This window comes from Bos mutus, chromosome 13 (genome assembly GCF_027580195.1).
Source record: "Bos mutus isolate GX-2022 chromosome 13, NWIPB_WYAK_1.1, whole genome shotgun sequence".
NCBI lineage: Eukaryota > Metazoa > Chordata > Mammalia > Artiodactyla > Bovidae > Bos > Bos mutus.
In genome coordinates, this window is record NC_091629.1 from 78,432,851 (window position 1) to 78,455,058 (window position 22,208).

The window sequence follows — 22,208 nt, forward strand, 5'->3', positions numbered from 1 at the left end:
AGCAGCAGAGGTGGCAGGAGTGAGGAGATAATGATGGCACTGGTGACGCGGTGGAGGGGGAGGCAAGGGCAGCAGCAGCAGTGGTGATGGGGTGGTGGTGATGACTGGGGATGGAGCAGTGATAAAGGAGGTGCTAGTTAGGATGATTCAGAGGCGGTAGAGGTAGTGGCAAGGTCAAGGTGGTGGTAGTCAAAGCAGTGGTGGTGGAGGAGCTGGAAGGGTACAGGTTATGATGGAGGTTACGGTGGCAGAGACAGTAATGGGGGTGAAAGTGGTGACATCAAAAGAATTGAAAACACACGTCTGCACAAAAACCTGTGTGTGAATGTTCAGAGCCTCATAACTGATAAGAGTCCAAAGGTAAAAATACTGCAAACGTCCAGCAATGGATGAAAGGATAAACAAAATGTTTTCCATACAATAGATGTTATTTGGCCATAAAAAGAAAAACTCTGATACATGCTACATTATGGATGAAATCTTGAAAACATGATGCTGAATAAAAGAAGCTAGTCACAAAGGACCACATATTGTACCATTCCATTTATAGGAAATGTTCAGAATAGGCAAATCTATAGACAAAACTTAAATCAGTGGTTGCCTATGGCTGAGGGAAGTGGAATGGGAATGACTACTGATAGGTATGGAGTTTCTTTGGGGGATGATAAAAATATTCTAAAATTAGATTGCACAACTGTGAATATACTAGAAACTATTGGATAACACAAATATTGAATATATTGGCTTCCCTGATGGATCAGATGGTAAAGAATCTGTCTGCAATGTGGGAAATCCAAGTTTGATCCCTAGATTGGGGAGATCCCCTGGAGAAGGAAATGGCAAACTACCCCAGTATTCTTGTCTGGAGAATCCCATGGATGGAGGAGCCTGGCAGGCTGCAGTCCATGGGGTGGCAAAGAGTTGGACACGACTGAGCAACTAGCACTTTCACTTTCACACTGGATTATACGTTTTAAATGGGTGAATGTTATGATATGTCAATAAAGCTGTTAAATAAAGTGGAGGCAGCAGTGGTGGTGGTCATGGTGGGCTCAGTTTGGTGGGGTGATACTGGAGAGAAGGAAGATGAGAGTTGATTGACACCTAATATACCTTAATCCATGTACAGCCAAGTCTGAGTACTACCGATTTTTCCTATGGATTTTTTTTTTTCTTCTGTGCCTTCTGGTTGAATTACATTCCCCCCATGGCCAACACTGATCTCTACATAAGAATTTGTGAAACCGATTATAAAAATCATGCCACGTTTCAATGCCAATGGATCATGTGTAGAAGGGACACCTTTGCTTTTCCCATACGGTGTCCTTAGCACACAGAACAGACTTCTTAGGAGTGATGGGACTGTAGCCAGATTTCTTCTTCTCATGTGAGTACAAACTCAGACAGGGTCCATGAAGAAATTAAAGCAGACATCTGGGGTCTATAATTTTTAATAATTTTAAACTAGCTACAAAATGTCAATCACATCACAAACTGACAGAGGAGACAGGAGGAATTTAATATTACATGCCGTAATGATATTTATCTCATAGTTTATCTATATTTCATTCATTTACATTATTTTTTTTAAAGGTTTCTTTATCAGCTACTAAATATCTCAGCAATTTGGTGTGCATAGCTCTAGATTAAGCAACAGAGAATTGTACTGATAACAAACCACAGGGGAAATAGTGATTAGTAAGAGTCAGCCTTATAAAATTTACATCTCCACACTGTTTCACAGCAAGGTCGCTTTCTCCAAAACACAGTCTCCAAAAGCAGCAAACAAACTCTATATTACATCCATTGGACATAATTTCAGTCAAACGTATATTTTGCTGGAAATGATTGAATGGTGAGTATGTCAAACCCATCTTTTTTCAAAATTATTTTTTTTAAAAAAGGATGATTATGATTGATAAGTTTAAATATTGACAGAAAGAAGTGACACTACTGCAGTTTTGCTGGTATAACTTAATCTTGACAGTGTCTCAATACTGAGCATGCTTTGTTGTTGTTTTGCTGTTGCTGCTGTTGTTGTATGTGTGTTTTCTCATCAGTATGCTACTGTCATGGAAAGATTTTGTTTAAGTAGGAATCTAAAAATCTATTTAGTTCTCATGCATAAATGCATAAATCACATCACTTTGAGTGCAATGCCTGTTATGTAATTCCACGTTGTCTAATCATGAAATCATAAAGACAGATGACAGCCATGAGGAACCAAAGACAGCAAATTTTGAGTTTCAGAGCCTGACACCCAAAGAAAGGACCGTGGCAGTAGCTCTGTGGAATGTCACAGTTTTACAAGAACAATACTGTGTACTGAAAGAATCAACAGCACATTGAGCATTCCTAATTTGTTATCATTCAGCAAACACCATTGAAAAGAGAAAAGGTAAAATGAAACCCAAGACATCTTACATAAAAAGTTAGAGCCACCAAATGACCACTATATATAGCCTTTGGAAAAAAAGAGACCCAGAAAAAACAGAAGACACGTAGTATCGTTGGGCTGATGGATGACACAAAACAACATTCACAATGGGGGCAGGTTGATGTGTGCATGTGTGCAGACCTACTAGGTAATACCATGAGAAAGCATGAAGGTGCTATCTTGCCCAACAGCATTTGGAAGAAGACACAGACGGGCCATTTAACCACTCCCCAGCATCTTTGTTGCACGTTGGTTGGCCTCATCAATTCTGGTTTTGTTGGAATCAGCCTAGAAAAAGGGGAAAGAAAAACAAAATTCAGTTTATCCATTAAAATTCTATTGGACCCCTTCAGAGTCCAGTTCAAATGCCTCCTATTGGGTGAAGGCATTTTGAAACTTTCCTTTTCATCAGAATGAACCATCCCTTCTTTTGTGTTCCCAGAACCACTGGCTGGACTTGAGCATGATCACAGAAGTTTGATCTCATGACTTAGTTCTCAAGACTGTTTTCCCTACCACAGAGTGTTCTTTGGAGGACAGAGACATATCATTTATCTTTCTCTTCTGGAACGACACCCAACGACTTCTATGGCAGACATTCACATCTGTTAAATTGAGTTGAATTCCTGCTATTTGTACAGTTACTAGCAGTGTCACTTTGGGCAGATTACTTAACATTTTGGGGCCTCAGCTTTCTGCACGGTAAGCTGGGGGCAGTAAAGAACACTGCTGGCGAGCACAGTACCACTACTTGGTCCTGCTCACTCAACTGGGACAACATCAAGATTGATATCAACACTGAGGGATATACTGTTGTTAGCTCCTATTTCCAACTGAGGAAACTAAGCAGAGAGGATTTAGGCAATTTGTCTAACGTCACAGCGCTAATAAATGGGGAAACCAGAGTCAGAAGGTCCGGAGTCAGAGTCCACACTATAATCACTGTTAGTCATCTTACTACTTAGGTTTGCTATGAGGATGAAATGAGTTGCTACACATAATGGTCTTAGAATAATGTTTTGCAGAAATGAAGCGCTCAATATATCTTATCTTACAACTACTGCTGTTGGGTGAAAACGTGGTTTGCTTTTGCAATATTTAATATTTTTTAGTTCCATTTCTGAAGACTTACTCCTGTCAGCTTGATAACTGGCTTGTTTTAACAGAGACACACTTACTATCATTTTGTATTTTGACTGACTGCCTCACTGCTTGAGTTCTCTTTTGCTCTACATGCATCATGAAACCTAGGACTACTACCTGGATATACTGTTAAACTCCGGAAAATGAACTATTCCTAACATTACCGAAGAACATACGAGTCAGCAAGCAGAAGGGAAGACAAACGTTCCTTTGTGGCTGTTGTTTCTGCTCTATTGTGGTTGGTAATGTGGTCTGTCTCTCTCCAGCCTGGGAAGGGGCCAGGAAACTGAGAGGCAGGGCAGGGAAACTGGACTGGTTTATAGCAACAGTACTTATTCGCTGATTACTGCTTTCACATCAACAACTGTGCCTGGTGCTTTGTAATCTCCACCAAGTTGTGTCTTCTTTATCCAGTTTAGTTGTGAATTCCCAGGACGCTAGAGTTACCACTATTCAAATAGAAATTTGCCAAGTGAAAGAAAAATATTTCTCAGCTGTTCATAGCTTTGAATTATCTGGCAATGGTTCCTTACCATCTGTTTGGATAGTTAAGAGTTGACTTCAAAACAGTTAAGGCAGAACACTAATTTTCCTTGATTGTTTGTATCTTTAGACTCATAGTTTTGACCTTTAGGCTTGCAATTTGGAAAATGGGTATTTCTCTCCAGTTTTCCTGAACGCTTTAGTATTCCCGAACGCTTTAGTATTCCCTCGTTAGCTACAAGTCCTATCAGAAATAGTAACACTTTGATCCAAAGGAAAATCAGAAGCTCAGATCAATGTGAAATGTTCCTTAAGATTGGATTATGCTGATTATTTTTCCAGACTTAACTTTGAGAACTGCTCAAATAAGGAAAAGGCTTCCCTGGTGGCTCACAGGTTAAAGCGTCTGCCTGCAATGCGGGAGACCTGGGTTCGATCCCTGGGTTGGGAAGATCCCCTGGAGAAGGAAATGGCAACCCACTCCAGTATTCTTGCCTGGAGAATCCCATGGACAGAGGAGCCTGGTGGGCTACAGTCCACAGGGTCGCAAAGAGTCGGACACGACTGGGCACCAAATAAGGAAAAAACATACATTTAAAAACAGATAGCATTTCTGAAGGCAAACATTCTAGGATTTCTTGCATTATGAAGGCACTGGTGAGGCTTCATGTGATGGTACAAGAGAATGTTTTGAAGTAGAGCATAAGGCTACTCTTTGGATACACTCAAAGAATCTGGGAGGAGCTAGAACAGACGTATCGTCAATGAGCATCTGTGATGTCCACCTCAGTTCTTTCCGAAGCATATCAAAATTCCAGCCTATACAATATCTGACACCACAGGAGCCAAATCTTTATTATATTATATAACATATGTGCTTTTAGGAAAAAAATCCTGAGATAATCTTCTTTCACTTGTCTTCCTGGTATTTGGAGAATGCATCTGTGTTTACTCTATTTATATCTTGTAGGACATATTTATACAATATATCCCATCTCTGTTTTCACATTTCTATTTAGAGAATCCTAAACTTGCTAATACACTCAAGATACATGACATGATTTGCCTTTGTGAGAAAACCTGATCCAAAAAACCAGCGGAAGAGGTAGAAGGGGCTGTTTAGCCCACGCTTCTGAACACTCTGGAAATCTTAACTCCAGACCATGGCAAGTAGCTTTTCGGGCACAGCTCTGACTTCTGGAAGAGGATATCTGTATCTTACATGACAGGCTGTTCTGATCCCAGATTTGAACTGTTCTCTTATTATCTTTCCCCTGGAGAAGGAAATAGCAACCCACTCCAGTATCAGATGAGGAACCAGGTCGTGAAGCTGGTGAGCAGGAAAGCCTTGCTGGAACTCAAGATCTTAGTTTTCAAACGCCATGCTTCCATACTGATGGGAGACTGTGAGCAATGCTCAATCTTCAACTTTACTGTATTTAACAGTAAAGATGCGATGTGTGCATTGCATCTTGCACTGACAATTTTAAATCCAAGTTTGAACATTATTGTTTCCTTAGCAACAGTTCCCATAAAGACCTGACAGAAACTTGCCCCATTTTAATAGATTTCTAAAAGAATCATACAATTCCAGCCTTAGAAGACTGCCTATTTATAAATACCCTAAATCAGAAAACAAGGTTTTCAAATGGACAAAGTAATTTCTTGACAGTCCATAGGAATGTACTGAAGACTGCATTATTTTGGATTCCCAAAACTTCACTACTAATTGAAGTGATGAGAAAGGATCATGATTGGTGGGGTTGGGTGAGGGTTGTTGTTTGGGTCATGAGAGAATATGGGAGAAATAGAAGATTCTCTTTAGTCCTACAGTATGATTTTAATCCTGGATATGCAGATCTTTGCACACCCATTTTCTATGATCAGAAGTAAGAATTTGCAAAAGAAGGTGGAAGTCTACTAATAATCATGTAACATGTATCATTTGGGGCAATGCTGAATTGAAATGGGTTTTATCTCAATCATATCCACATTTTTATTTTGAGGAAAAAAAGGCTAGTTATTAGAAGGGAACTAGACCCCTGCCCCACTTCTTAAGCAATTCGTTATCCAAGGATGAGATAAACTATAATGGCTATTTCCTATCCACTTGCCTGACTTTTGATGAAACCCTATAGCTGCACAAGTCTTAGTTCTTGCAGTAAACTGGGCCCAGAATGAAAACTTTCCCCTAAAGAATAGACCTAGAGATGTGAAGTGGTAGATTAAGATGCCACCTGCCTTTCCAGGAAAACTGCTTGCTTAAAGCCCAGCTCTGTCAATAAAGACTTGACCCCTCTTTCTTAGTAGAAGTTCTCTCTCTAGGACTCTAATTGAGTTAGAGATATTTTATCTCCCTACATCTGTGAGTCAATTGGGTCCTTGGATAGAAAAATGGCTACTTTTCCTTTTTTTTTTTTCCCCCGAATCATTTTCCTATTGGAAGGTGGTTCAGCAATTATTTCTTAGTTCATTTTTCTGGGCCATAATGGGTTAGATCCATTTCTGTTGGCTCCAGGGCTTTTTGAAACTCTCAATATTGTTCTAAAAATCTATTGATTTACACAGCTTAAAAGCTTTAGCACATCAAAGGCTCTTACCAACAATAAGCATGACTTGTGAAGTAAGCAAAGCACAGGTATTTTGTCAACTACACTGACATTTGTGTAGCTCAATATTGATTAGGCAAAATATTATGCAGTCAAATATCTTTATAAAGTGCATAGAACACAATAGGGCAAAACGCTCCCTTTAAGTCTACTCATTCCTTTCTTAAGTCAGTGGAGGATGCTCAGATCCCAAGAAACAGAGTATTTAGTCTTACGATTCAAGAGAGCACAAAAACTGCCCTTCGACCCCCAACCAAAGTGGAATGAGTTGTTGAAAAGAAACTCAGGGTTTCAGGCTCAAAACTTCAATATCTTCCAAGGAATAAACTCACATCATACAAGATTAGCTAAGTAGAATTGATTATAGATGCACAGTTACCATTAAACTCATAATTTGCCTATTTCTCCCTGTTGGCACTTGGATATCTTGAGAATATAAATAATATTTAGGAGTCTACTGATTAGGGAGGGGATGGAACACAAAGACAGAGACTGTATCAGATTTGCATAGTGTAGAATATCAGGTGTGGGTGCCCCAAATCTTTTTATAAAAGCTTTCCAGTGCTTCTTTCTGTTCCTTCCTAATCTGAAGCCCCCAACCCTATCTTTTTCCACTTGACTGTCTCTACTCTTTCTGACACTAGGCGGCTCAGTCTTAGTGTGACATCTGGTGTCCTTATATGAACTCAATTTCATTAGATTATGTTGCCTACTTCGAGATCTGGACATGTGCACTTTTGAACTGGAAATGGAATCTGGGCCTTTTTGAACTATCATTTGAGCTTCCGCACTTAGAGAATCAAAGCTCGTATTCATCTTCTGGCAAACCTAAAATAACTGTTCTTCCCTCCATTTCCTGATTCTATTCCTACATCATCTCTGACAAGCTCTTAACCAACCTTCAAGACTCAATTTAAATTCATCTTTTTGGGTGAGATTTTCCCATCCCCTGACCCTTGAAATCTTTCCCCATCTAACCTGACTTAGCATCTGATGTGCAACTTTCTTGACAAATTATTTTCCTCTGGATGCTCACTGCCTCCCATAGGCTATGAGTTTCTTGGCAGTGGAGATGGTGTCTTTCTCATCTTAATATGTCCTTTGATGCCTAGCACAATGCCTATAGTAAAGGTGGCCCTGAGGAATATCTGCTAGATTAAATTCTACCTTATTATTTATTTATCTGTTGCTGTATTTCTGTCTCGGAAAATTAAGGGGAAGATGTCTATCTACCAGGGCCTGAATCCAAAGTCACGGTTTGAGGGTCTTGTTAAGCCATTCACGCTTCCTTGGTGGTTATTTCAGAGAAGGTGATAAGCAACAGAAACCTGCTGACTGCCCCGTGCTCACCTTCTCCATGATCCTGTCGATCTGGCGGTTCTGTGTATCAATCTCATTGCCCATATCCAGGGCCATATGACGGAGGTTTCCAATGATGCCGCTCACCTGCTCCAGGTTTTCATCCATTTCATTTTCTCGGGCATCATTTGTTACCCTGGGCATCAAAGAAGAGGTTTTAGAAGGTAAGAAAAACTCAAATGCCCAGGACCCAAAGCTTAGGGAAAATCTATTGATCTCCAGGTATCAATCTGATCCTTTTTAAATCTCTGTTCAATATGAGAACATTTTAGCTTGTGTAGATAGGAAAATAATTTGTAAATGCATTATTGAACACTTAAATTTCTACTTTTAAAGACGGCATATTAAGCAGATTAATATATCACTTCTCTCAATTCTACCAACACCTCATTTCCTCCCTTTATGACTATCCCAATTTTCATGTTTTGAGGCTAAAATCATTTTAGTTGGGAGGATTCCAGGTTAGAGAATGAAGGTGGAACCAGTTAGAAACTGTATTTTTCTTTGTGAAATGTCAATCAAAATCTCCAAGACTCAAATTTATAAGAAAAGCTATTGTACTAAGTGAGAGAGTTTCTCCACTCATCTACTTCTCCATTTGGGACAAACATTAATGGGAAGAGTAATGAGAATAACAGTCTGCCCCTTAATCCTATTTGCTCCCAAGAACTCCAAAGGGAACTACTTTTTCAAGACGATTTTTACTTGCTCAGGTTTCAATGCTATGTGGTTTTTGTGACATTGTGAGTAGGTGATTTCAAGGAAGAAAACTGTGATAAAATATTGTTTCAGCCTACGTAGGGAGGAAGGAATTGGCTCTCAAAAGGCCTTCCCCAAAGGGAGTTCCCATTTTTTCATAACTCAGCTTGAAAGTTAAGAAGGCACTTTTTTTTTTTCCTTAAAAAACTTCTAATTGCAATTTATTTACATATCATTTTTATTAATAGCTACTATATAGCCACAGTTCACCCCCTGCACTGTATGGATCCATGCACTGCTCAAACTGTCTTTAAGAAAGAACTCATTGTTTTAAAAAAGAAAGAACTTATCGCCCAGTTGTAAGGAGTGTGATTAGCTGACAGCTTCTCATTGTTCATTCCTTTAGGTCTGCTTTGAGCTGAGGTCTTGTTCTCAAGGTGGCCCCAGGCAATGACGAAGCAAGACTTTTTACAAAGACTTAGTCATTTCTACCTACCGTGGAATTCCTCCAATGAGCAACTTTGCTGTGGAGTTCCCAATGAGTTGGTAGATTGCTTGCCAGCTCTGCCTGATGGTCTGACAGCTCTTTCCCAGTCTTACTTCCCCCCTTTCCCTCCCCAATGTTGCTCTCTAATAAACCTTTTGCACTCTCTCTCATTCTTGGCACCTGCTTTTGACTCAGCTAATGGACATGGGCACATACCACACTAACTTTATTGTAAATGGTAGATACTTATTTCAGAATATCTGGGTTTTTCCTCCTACAGATGGCGATGGGCTAAAATTTGCTCACAGGGGTTAAAACCCATCCCTCATGGTAAATCCCAATGTAGACTGCTCCTCTAGGGTTTTTAAAGCAATCTAGGCCAGATAAAGTTAAAGGGGAACTTCCCAGGTTTCGTATGTAGAAAAGAAGTTTACATAAATGATCGTCAGCAGCTACGACTTACTTCTGGTTCCGTAGTTCTCAGCCTTCTATTCATATTAAAATCTGAGGGGCTCTAAAAACTACTGACACCTGGATTTCACTTCTAGAGATTCTGATTCTGATACAGTCAGTATGGAGTAAGCCCAGGCATCTCAACCTCTGCCCACAGCCATAATTACTGTTGGGCTCCGGTGACAGTTCTCTCCTGTCCCTTTAGTATCCTTCCTGCCATTGCTAGTTCATAGATGTTTCACCATTCCTTATTATCGACCCTGCCCACATCTCTGTACATAATCTCATAAATTCTGTCCAATCAAAGTCATGGAGTGAAACATTGTTTACTGCACACTGATGCTGGATGTGGTCATGTGGCTGGCTTTGTCCAGTGAAATGTGGGCAAAGGCTTGACAAGTGCTTGCACGTGGGAGCCTACCCTTTGGTGCTGTCACCACCACACAAGAACCATGGGCTTGCCTGGGGAGAGGTCGCATAGAAGAGAAGGGACGCCTCATACCCACGGCCCCAGCCAGTCACCAGACAAGGAAGCACTGCTGTCTTAGATCATCTTGCACCCACTTGCATGTAATGAGCAAGCCCAGGAGATGCTCTCAGAAGACCTGCTCAGTCAACACAGAGATTCAGAAGTTAAAAAAAAAAAATGGTGTTTTTTTTTTTTTTTTTTGGTGGCACCACTCGACTTGTGGGCTCTTAGTTCTCTGAGCAGGGATTGAACCCAGAGCATGATGGTGAAAGCACCGAGTCCTAACCATTGGACTGCCAGGGAACTTCCCAGTGTTGTTTTAAAACCACTCAAGTTGGAGTGGTTTGTCACTCAAAAGTAGGCAACTGCTATAGTGCCAGCTGCACAAGGCTCACCTGCGGATGAAGCCACCACTGATGGCCATCTGCTCCCGTTCGTCAACCACGCGAGCAGGCTGGCTGGCCACAACTCCATCCTGATTATTGCCCCAGGCTTTTTTGTAAGCATCACTTGATTTAAGCCTATGCAAAAAAGAGGGTGAGTGACGAGCAAAAGGGGCGGCGCATCAAGCTCACAACAATCATTACCTCTTCAAGCTCAGAACCGAACCAAGCGAATGAGTTTTAATTCGAGGCATTAGAGAATACCGATATATCATAATCCAGACCCAAACAGTTGGCCACCACCAAGCCTCAGCTACTAAGGATTTCATTTTAGTTAGTTTAGTTGGATTTAAGACAAGGATTAACGTAGTTGGAGGACATTCAGTTCTATTTCAATGACATGGTTATATTTGGAGACACAAAACACAGAAAAAAACATACTGGCAGACAGACACAAAACAAGACTGCCAAGTAGAGTGTGTCTATCACACCGCAGCAACACACTGTCATCAAGAAAAACATCCTGGACCAAGTTTTTACACACCATCATGCAAAGATTCCCGTTTTAATTGTTTTCCCCCAATGCATGTGCAGAACCAAGCATTCTCACTCTGCATGGAGAACATACAGGATTGGTGGTTGGCCAAGGGTGATGGTCTTTGAGTTGCCTCTAGAGTGATTTGAATTAGATAATATATCGGTACTTCCAAACAGTCACCATACATCCAGAGTCGATGTACAAACCTTTGTCCACAGAGACAAAAAGTAAAAGAGGCATAGTGAAATGAATGCAGGAAAATAGAAGAGAGAACAAGCCATCTAGCACCAAAAAGGGAAATCCCTCTACATCTTCTTCATGCACCAGCTACAGGCATGAGTAGAAAGTGAAGCATTCTCATTTAAGCCAAACTACTCCAGAAGTTGACCATTCTCAAAAAAGGCAGTAGCAGGACAGTAATAGCCTTCATGAGGATTTGAAACGCAGGTTCAATAGCTTCTTTGTTGGACTGAGGGACAGGACGGGAGTGGTTATAGCTGCCTACTTCAAACTATCCTGGGATGTGGTAGGGGAAAGTGGTATGGAACTGGTGTGGTCTCTGTGGGCCGTATTTTCCTGAGCTGCCTTGGAGAGAGACTTAAAATCCAGGCATACCTATTGTGCCCAATAGACACGTGTGCAGCATATTTTGGTGGGTGTGTTGTAACTGAGCAATCAAAGATGTTTTTATGTTCTTTGCATAGTAGAAGCCACACGCTTTTTAGTCCAAGAACAGAACTTCTTTTGGTCCTGTTTTCACATTTTCTATTCTCTATTATACGACACCAGAATTTAACCTTTTTTTTTTCCTGGAGGACCATAGCCATCTATTAAAACTGGCACTAAGACTAATATTTGAAGATTAGGGACCAAGAAACCCCAGAGACAAATTGGAAAATTGTACAGATGGAAATTCAGCAACTCCCACATCTAATGTATAATGCCATAGCCTTCAAGCAGTCAGAATTCACTGCTCTAAAGAGCCAGGGCCACTTAGTGGGACAGGATCCAAAAATGAATTTAATAGAGTTTAGAGTATGGCTTTGTTTTTGTTATTTTCCAAATCCCCATCCCCTCCCTCCTTATATTAACAGAAGTTATATGGACCTTGTGATGCTTTCTGCTATGTAAAATGTCTCGTGTACCATCTTTGGCAGTCAAGGGAGTGGGAAAGTTTGCGTTTCTGAACGAAGGCAAATCACTGCACCCACAATGCTGCACATAGACTCACATAACTGCGGGACATCTACCATAGTCCCTCGAAACATGCCGAGACAGGGCGAAGCCCCCAGAGAGTGCAGGGCGCCACCAGCCACTGTGCTGTGACACATGGTTTTTAAAGCATTATTTACACACAATAGGGAACACTTCAGTCAAGCTTTGAAGCTCAGTTAGGGTCTCTTGTGTAATAAGGAATTAGTGCCAACTAGTACGTGGAATTCCCAGGGGTCGTGATTTCATCTGAGCATTAGAATCTGTCACAGGGAGGGAGGGGGGCCTGCCTCCACCCTTTGTCCACACAGTTGGTGGATGGGGAAAATGTATCTATGAAATTCATCACAAAATAGGTAGACATCTCACCTGGGGGCAAGTGGCCACTGAAAATGATGAACAGTTAAATCTTGACTAACTGGAATGCTATTTTGGTGAATTATAGGACTTTCCTAACACAGTGGGCCATGGAGGTAAATTTAGTATCAAGAGTGATGGCTGACTCTCTGTTAGACTCTTGAGCCACTTTCCTGCCTTAGAGTCTTAGGGCAGGGAACATGATCAAAGCATTCCTTGGTTTTGGTTTCTCTTGATATGTCTGTTTGCCTTTCCTCTGCAGCTCAGCTTTCATTGCTTGGTCCGCTTGGATGTGGAACTTACAGAATGAAGACTGAGCGAGAGAATGCAAACTGCCTAGACTGACCTTTAAGAGAAATGCTGTTAAATCCCTGATGGGATTTTCCCCTTTGTTTATTTGCCTCTTTTTGCTAAAAGTCAAAACGAACACAAATATAAATATACTTGAAGGTTCAAGTTAGCTAGATTCCAGTTAATCAGGTTTTACTGTAGATCATTCTTAAAAAAAAAACAAAAAACAAAAAACACTTAAATTTATTTGTAAATTGAGCCCCTCCCCTCCTAAACAGGAAGTGGGATATTTTAAATCAGCCTCAAAGTTTAAAGGATGTGAATGGTCATATAATCAGCTAGAAATGACATCGATTTCTATTCTAAAAGCTAGGATCAGGAGAGCTTTTAGAAAAAGGCTTCTGTTCAAAGGGAAGTAGGAGGGGTGAGGGGAATCGGGTAATGGGTTTAATTTTCCAAATGCATGTTGGACAATCCGCTCATGCATTTTTTTTTTTTTTTCCACTGCTAGTCAAATAAGACTACCTTCCAGAACACTAATTTTCAGGTTCCTTCTGTTGCAAACCTTTATAACCACATGTCACATTTCTGCTACATTCCAAAAAAGCGTTGCAGAACCTTAACAGTTGAATGTTTTGTGATGTTGTGCATGCAAAATCTACACATTTCAACATTTCGGCCAGTGTACGGGAGATCTTCCAAAAGGAAGAATTGGAGAGGGATGGGTCCAATTTGCTAAGGCGTGAGCACTTCTTGCTGAAGGACTCTTTGCCTCTGCGTTGGGTGCAGCTGCGGCATCTATGTTCTAACCGCTGACCAGATTTGGTAACTGGTGGGCAGTTGAAAGGGTGAATCTCTGTCTTACTCTCTAACTTATGGAATGCTTGTTTGGGCCAAATTACCTGTTACTTTTGCTTCTGAAAAATCAAACCTTGATACATATGTGTATCTCAACTTCCAAACTTACCCCCAGTCTTTTCTAAATCTGCAATTTTGGTTTTTGGGATTTAGAGAACATAAAATTCCCTGGGTGGTGCCTCTTTCTTGAGGTTAGTCTCTGTCTTGAGGTACACTTTCTGGAAAATGTTGAAACGTTCATCAATAAAAGTTGCTGACAGTGAAGCTTTCACTGTAGTATGCCTGATTTTTAATGCATCAACAGTTTACTCCCACTAATATCATCTATGCTATGAGATGAATGCATTAGAGACGGTATTGATCTGTTCTGCATGCCACATACTCATCCTGCCTTTGCACCCAGCAGGAATGAGCTTGTCAAGGCTTGGAGATGGGCCTTGGGAAATCAAAGCTTCAGGCAGGCAGGCAGCACCTACTTGTTACAGGGACACACACAAAGCCCGCAGAATTTTCCTAGATCCGTCAAATTCTTTTCTGCTTCTTTCATGTCCTTATTGATTTGGTCCATCCCTTCCTCAATGCGTTCCAGTTGTTCTGATTAAACACAAGTATTTTATCCCCACAGAATGAAGCGGATGGAAAAGGACAAAGAAAAAAAAGACAAAACTTCAGACATTCACTTTGACATTAAAAAAAAAAAAAAAGAAAGAAAGAAAACTGGACGCCACAGATTAGAGCTGGTACCCAGTACCTACTTGTTACAAGGACATATGAAAAGGCCACAGCATTTCCCTAAATCTTTTAAATTTTTCTCAGCTTCCTTCATGTCTTGGTTGATATGGTTCATGCCTTCTTCAACACGATCGAGTTGTTCTGGTTAGGACAAAGGGATGACAGTGTGGAATGAATTTTTTGGGGGTTTTCAACAGAACATGAGAAATGAAACGGAATTTGAAAAAGAGGGAGAGCTATTACAATGCATTGTCTGAGGAGATGCATTGCTAGAATCGGCTGTCTATGCCCTATGCAGCCAGGGATGGAAGAAAATGAAAAGTGATGCTCATATAGTTTACAGTTCAGACATGATGGGGTGGGATAGGTAAGCCTGCTTGATTCTGAATGTCCAGGAAAACAGCACAGTGTATTCACTTACTCAGACACCAGTGAAACCCAAGAGAAAGAAAATAGGGTGTTAGTTTATGTTTTAGGCATTCAAATGCAATGGTACTAGAGAAAGTGTCTGCTTCAACTTTAAAACACCTCTTTCTTTTGGTTTTTAGCATCCCCAACCAGCTAAGGATAGAAAACAATCCACTTTCTCCTTTGGGAAAAATAACAACTATAGTGATAATTAGCAGTAGGTACCATATCTTTTTTTCCCCCTAGGAATGGCTGTCTAGCCAAAGGCAGGCCATAGGCAGTTTTTGGTTTTTAATATTCAATTCATAGAAGCTGTAAGAAAAGCAATATCAGCACAGCAACATTACAGGTACTGGACCATTAAATTCCTGGAGAAAGGCAATGGATTGGAACATGAAACAGTACTAAGTCATCACTGCCAGGAAAGCTGACCTTAGACAGTATCTTAAGACATAGACTGATGGCCATAAAAACAAATCATACTTCTAGGTTGCCAGGGTTACACTCATCAACTTGATTAATTTTTCAAAAGTGGTGTCATTAAACTGAGTAAACTATAAGTTCCATGAAGTGATTTTTAAAACAGCTTTTATGACTTTTCAGCTTTTCAGGTAGCTCAGTGGCAAAGAATCTGCCTGCCGTTGCAGGAGATGAGGGTTCTATCTCTCGGTCGGGAAGATCCCTGGAGAAGGAAATGGCAACCCACTCCAGTATTCTTGCCTGAAAAATCCCATGGACAGAGGAGCCTGGTGGGCTATAGTACATGGGGTCACAAAGAGTCACACACGGCATAGCGACTGAGCACATAAGACCATTAAGGCAGCAGTGGGATGTCCTGGCCGGCTATTTACAAAACCTTCACACTTCAATTCCTCTTTTCAACTATATTTTCATGCATGCATGCCTATACCTCTGGGAAGAAAGACATGATTAGAATAAAACTGGTATAAAAAAACTTTCCTGTATAAAAGGGCATAAATAATTACTTAAAAACAATTTCACATTAAATTGTCATTCCAAACTGGAGAGACTGCTTGTCCATTTGGAAAATAAGAAGCTATTGTGTTGTCTTTTGTGGGGCTAAGGAACAGAATTCAGCTTATTAGAAATCTGCTGTCTCTGCTCTGCTTTTCAAGAGACAGGGGAAAACAGAATGTTTATCCAGTATGTGATAGCCACAGGAAATAACAGTGTAGTGCTGGCAAAACTTTGCTGAATAAATATAGGTATAGTCATATCTTTAAGAAAATTCTTGAAGGGGCTGAAAAAATGGATGGCTGACAACTCTTTACATTCCAGAGAATTCAGTACTTTTCCAAACACTTCGTTCCAGTTTCCTTAAGGAATGCAATAAATTAGTCTATAGATCAAAATAACTATCAAATGAGAGATTGGTTTGGGGAAGTGGAGCCCAGTATCTTCAAAACAAGAAGCACATTAAGAACAGACAGAATAGGGATGACAACCCCCATTTGAGGAACTGCTAAGGGCTTCCTGGAGAGCTGATCTGAGGTGGGATTGAAGCACATATCTGGGTTCAGTTCAGTTCAGCCACTCAGTGGTGTCTGACTCTTTGTGACCCCATGGACTGCAGTATGCCAGTCTTCCCTGTTCATCACCAGGTTCCGGAGCTTACTCAAACTTATGTCCTTACATTCGGTGATGCCATTCAACCATCTCATCCTCTGTTGTCCCCTTTTCCTCCTGCCTTCAATCTTTCCCAGCATCGGGGTCTTTTCAAATGAGTCAGTTCTTTGCATCAGGTGGCCAAAGTACTGGAGTTTCAGCTTCAGCATCAGTCCTTCCAATGAATATTCAGGACTGATTTCCTTTAGGAGGGACTGGTTGGATCTCCTTGCAGTCCAAGGGACCCTTAAGAGTCTTCTCCAACACCACAGTTCAAAAGCATCAATTCTTCAGCACTCAACTTTCGTTATAGTCCAACTTTCACATCCATACATGACTACTGGAAAAACCATAGCTTTGACTAGATGGACCTTTGTCAGCAAAGTAATGTCTCCACTTTTTAATCTGCTGTGTAGGTTGGTCATAGCTTTTCTTCCAAGAGAAAGCGTCTTTTAATTTCATGGCTGCAGTCACCATCTGCAGTGATTTTGCAGCCTCCCAAAATAAAGTCTGTCACTGTTTCCATTCTTTCCCCATCTATTTGCCATGAAGTGATGGGATTGGATGCCATGATCTTCATTTTGAATGTTGAATTTTAAGCCAACTTTTGCACTCTCCTCTTTGACTTTCATCAAGAGGCTCTTTAGCTCTTCTTTGCTTTCTGCCATAAGGGTGGTGTCATCTGTATATCTGAGGTTATTGATATTTCTCCAGGCAATTTTGATTCCAGGTTGTGCTTGATCCAGCCAGGCATTTTGCATGATGTACTCTGCATATAAGTTGAATAAGCAGGGTGACAATATACAGCCTTGACATACTCCTTTCCTGATTTGGAACCAGTCTGTTGTTCCTGTCCAGTTTAACTGTTGCTTCTTGACCTGCATACAGATTTCTCAGAGGGAAGGTCAGGTGGTTCAGTATTCCCATCTCTTTCAGAATTTTCCACAGTTTGTTGTGATCCACACAGTCAAAGGCTTTGGCATAGTTAATAAAGCAGAAGTAGATGTTTTTCTGGAAGTCTTTTGCTTTTTTGATGGTTCAGCGGATGTTGGCCATCTGATCTCTAGTTCCTCTGCTTTTTCTAAATCCAGCTTGCACATCTGGAAGTTCATGGTTCACATACTGCTGAAGCCTGGCTTGGAGAATTTTGAGCATTACTTTGCTAGCGTGTGAGATGAGTGCAATTGTGCAGTAGTTTGAGCATTCTTTGGCACTGACTTTCTTTGGGATTTTGGAATGAAAGCTGACCTTGTCCAGTCCTGTGGCCACTGCTGAGTTTTCCAGATTTGCTGGCATACTGAGTGCAGCACTTTCACAGCATCATCTTTAGGATCTGAAATAGCTCAGCTGGAATTCCATTACCTCCACTAGCTTTGTTATAGTGATGGTTCCTAAGGCCCACTTGACTTCGCACTCCAGGATGTCTGGCTCAAGGTGAGTGATCACACCTTCGTGGTCATCTGGGTCATGAAGATCTTTTTTGTACAGTTCTTGTGTGTATTCTTGCCACCTCTTCTTAATTTCTTCTGCTTCTGTTAGGTCCCTACCATTTCTGTCCTTTATTGAGCCCATCTTTGCATGAAATGTTCCCTTTGTCTCTCTAATTTTCTTGAAGAGAGCTTTAGTCTTTCCCATTCTATTGTTTTCCTCTATTTCTTTGCATTGATCACTGAGGAAGGTCTTCTTATCTCTCCTTGCTATTCTTTGAAACTCTGCATTCAAATGGGTATATCTTTCCTTTTCTCATTTGCTTTTTGCTTCTGTCCTTTTCTCAACTATTTGTAAGGTCTCCTCACAGACATTTTGCCTTTTTGAATTTCTTTTTCTTGGGGATGGTCTTGATCACTGCCTCTTGTACAATATCATGAACCTCCGTCCATGTTCTTCAGGCACTTTGTCTATCAGATCTAATCCCTTGAATCTATTTGTCACTTCCACTGTATAATTGTAAACGATTTGATTTAGGTCATACCTGAATGGTAGGGAAAACCATTGTTTTCCCTACTTTCTTCAATTTAAGTCTGAATTTGGCAATAAGGAGTTCATAATCTGAGCCACAGTCAGCTTCCAGTCTTGTTTTTGCTGACTGTATAGAGTTTCTCCATCTTTGGCTGCAAAGAATATAATCAATCTGATTTCGGTGTTGACCATCTGGTGATGTCCATGTGTAGAGTCTTCTCTTGTGTTGTTGGAAGAAGGTGTTCGCTATGACCAGTGTGTTCTCTTGGGAAAACTCTGTTAGCCTTTGCCCTGCTTTGTTTTGTACTCCAAGGTCAAATTTGCCTGTTACTCCAGCTATCTCTTGACTTTCTACTTTTGCACTCTAGGCACATACAATGAAAAGGATATCTTTTTTGGGTGTTAGCTCTAGAAGGTCTTGTAGGTCTTCATAGAACCATTCAACTTCAGTTTCTTCAGCATTACTGGTAGAGGCACAGACTTGGATTACCGTGATATTGAATGGTTTCCTTGGAAATGAACAGAGATCATTTTGTCATTTTTGAGATTGCATTCAAGTACAGTATTTCAGACTCTTTTGTTGACCATGATGGCTACTCCATTTCTTCTAAGGTATTCCTGCCTGTAGTAGTAGATATAACGGTCATCTGAGTTAAATTCACTCATTCCAGTCCATTTTAGTTGGCTGATTCCTAGAATGTAGACATTCACTCTTGCCATCTCCTGTTTGACCACTTCTAATTTCCCTTGATTCATAGACCTAACATTCCAGGTTCCTATGCAATATTGCTCTTTACAGCATTGGAATTTACTTCCATCAACAGTCCCATCCACAATTGGTATTGTTTTTGCTTTGACTCCATCTCTTCATTCTTCCTGGAGTTATTTCTCCACTGTAGCGTATTAGGCACCTACCGACCTGGGGAGTTCATCTTTCAGTGTCCTATCTTTCTGCCTTTTCATACTGTTCACAGGGCTCTCAAGGCAGGACTACTGGGGTGGTGTGCCACTCCCTCCCCCCGTGGACCACGTTTCATCAGACCTCTCCACCATTCTCCATCTGTCTTGGGTGGCCCCACTCGGCATGGCTCATTACCACCTGCAGGTGTCTGGGGGAAGATGAAAGTGGTTCCTGCAGTAAGATTTTGCCTCCTAGAATTATGAAAGTAAAGGTTTCTTTTGATGTGTTCACTGTGGGTGGCATTGATTGTAAAGAATGATTTGAAATACTTGTTTCTACATTGCTTCAAAAATCTGAAGCCTCTCAAGTTCATTTGAGTGATCTTGCCTGAATCTTAGTTGCTCTCGTTGAACTTGTGAGAGACTAGCAGAGCATCCCTCCTCTGGGGGCGCTCCACCTCCACCAGCCTTCTGGCTTGCTCTGGAGCTCCATATTCTCCCCACTGGACAGGACAAGGTTCCTGAAAGTCTGCCCTTATCAGAGAGGAGCCGAAATGGCCCAGCAGAGTGCTTGAAACCAAGAGGACTGTGGGCAGGTAGGCCCATATTCCCCTATCTGGGTAGAGAGGGCAAATATGCTGGGCTCGACCAATAAGTTGACACATGCACAGGTTATGGCATGCGGACATACATTCAGGTGTTTGCCCTTCCTGAGGAATTTCTCAAGTTAGTATTTTCAGCAAAATATAGGAGCCCCACTCACTGTGTCTGCAGGGATTAGAAAATAACATAAATAAAAGCAAATTGGTACACAAGTGTTAGATTTCTGAACCAGAGAATCCAAATGAAAACATACAAACAGGCAGAGTCAAATCCCTATTTCTGAGAGTAGGCTTCTGCCATGGGTTGCAGCTTGTACAGCAAAGATCATAGCAAAGTAGAATTCTGCAACTCTTTCAGAACAGTTGATTCTGAAAACTATTTTATATTTTCCAATATTGGCTGAATGTATCATTATACACAATGTAAGTCAAATCCTGAAAAAACATCATGGAACAATTTTGTCACAGATATTCTAATGATAACATTCTTTCCTTTTTCTTGTCCCCTCTTAGAATGTGAATGTTATGAAGTCAGGGACTTTTGTCTGTTTTCTTCAGTGCCATGGCACATAGTAGGTACCCCAAATAATATCAATCTTTAGAGTGTAATCGAGTTATGTTTGCGAATATGTTTGGACTATAGGGACTTCACAGCACTTCAATGATTTCTGTGAAGATATTTCTCAGGAAATGCTTGAAAGCAATCAATATCCTCATTCCATTCTGACATGGACAACAACATCTGAGAGACTGATGCAATGCAGTATTCAGGCTTGACTGCTCCTTACTTCCCTAAACTTACTTTCTGACTGTTCTCTGTTTACTCTTGGAGACTGGGAGGGAAATAACGTTTTGGACTGGGGAGGTGTTCCAGTACATCACACTATATGTCAGGGCAAGAAATTGTTCTTTCTTATTTCTGCCATGATATTTGGATGACAGGTTATTTGTGATGGATCCACCAATGGCAGGATGCTTAGGGATCTAAGTTTAGATATCATTTTTACTAATAGCTCAGTTGGTAATGAATCCACCTGCAATGCAGGAGACCCTGGTTTGATTCCTGGGTCGGGAAGACCTGCTGGAGAAGGGACAGACTACCCATTGCAGTATTCTTGGGCTTCCCTTGTGGCTCACCTGGTGAAGGATCCGCCTATAATGAGGTAGACCTAGGTTCCATCCCTGGGTTGGGAAGATCCCCTGGAGAGGGAAAGGCTATCCACTCCAGTATTCTGGCCTGGAGAACTCCATGGACTGTATAGTCCATGGGGTCACAAAGAATCAGACATGACTGAGTGACTTTTACTTTCTATTAATATTACTTAAGTAAAGCAGCATGGGGCCATTAGAATCCTCAATCTAATAAGAAAAAAAAATAGAAGAATAGCAAGACCCAATGTATAAGCCTTCATGAGTGTATCCAGTTACACATGCTGAGTATATGATTTTAATTTTCCTGTGCACTGATGAACATATGGTAATTAATTTAAATAAATTTAAATAGTCACTTGACTAGTGGCTACCATATAGGACAATAGCAGCTTTAGTCATTCATAAGAGAGATTGGTGAGGGGATTTTAACAAGAGGGATGTTTTCACAAATGCTCTCTTGTAGGGCCATGAACCATTTAGAAATGTTGGCAGACCCTCTGGATGATGGTTTACTGTGCCTTTACTCTGCCAGGCAGTGGCCAAAGATTTCACTGTCTAGTTTGGAGTTTTTCCCATTGGATTTTCCCAAGAGCCACATTTTCAGCATCTAAACAAACATATAACCCAGTAAAAACCAACAAAGGGGACAAGAGATATGGAAGTGAAAGTTTAAATCATCCCACATTAGAGGTAAGGGTATATCGGGGGATTTCTTTCGTAGAACAGAAAAATCCCAGGATGCAGTACATTTCCAGGGCCAGCTGTCATGCTCAGTGTTCCATGGCCTCCTGATACCTGAGTATAAAACAAGAATCCCATAAGGAATTTCTGAGTTCAAGCATTTAGCAGGGCAACCTGGAATGGCTCTTTAGGAGGATGACTGTTTCTTGAGACTTCTATGCAGCTGAAGGGTAGAAGCAGTCAACACTTTCGGTGTTCAGGCAAAGATAAAATTAGTAGAGCATAAATTGGAGAGAAATTTTAAAGCAGTTACTGATCTAAACAACTAAACACAGCATATACAGCATTCAAATGCATTTACAATGGCAGA

At 40.9% G+C, this 22,208-nt stretch overlaps 1 protein-coding gene across 3 annotated transcripts in view; it reads right to left on the bottom strand.

Moving 5' to 3' along the window:
* Nucleotides 1-1,442: 1,442 nt before the first annotated feature.
* SNAP25 (synaptosome associated protein 25) overlaps nucleotides 1,443-22,208 on the bottom strand; it is an 83,586-nt gene continuing 62,820 nt past the window's right edge. For all 3 annotated transcript variants that reach the window (XM_005886900.2, XM_070382142.1, XM_070382141.1), the window contains 4 exons: nucleotides 14,534-14,651; nucleotides 10,535-10,660; nucleotides 8,023-8,167; nucleotides 1,443-2,725 (listed from right to left, as the gene is read on the bottom strand). In XM_005886900.2, coding sequence (XP_005886962.1) covers nucleotides 2,657-2,725; nucleotides 8,023-8,167; nucleotides 10,535-10,660; nucleotides 14,534-14,651 — 458 coding nt within the window. In that variant the 3' untranslated portion in view covers nucleotides 1,443-2,656. The remainder of the gene's footprint in view (nucleotides 2,726-8,022; nucleotides 8,168-10,534; nucleotides 10,661-14,533; nucleotides 14,652-22,208) is intronic.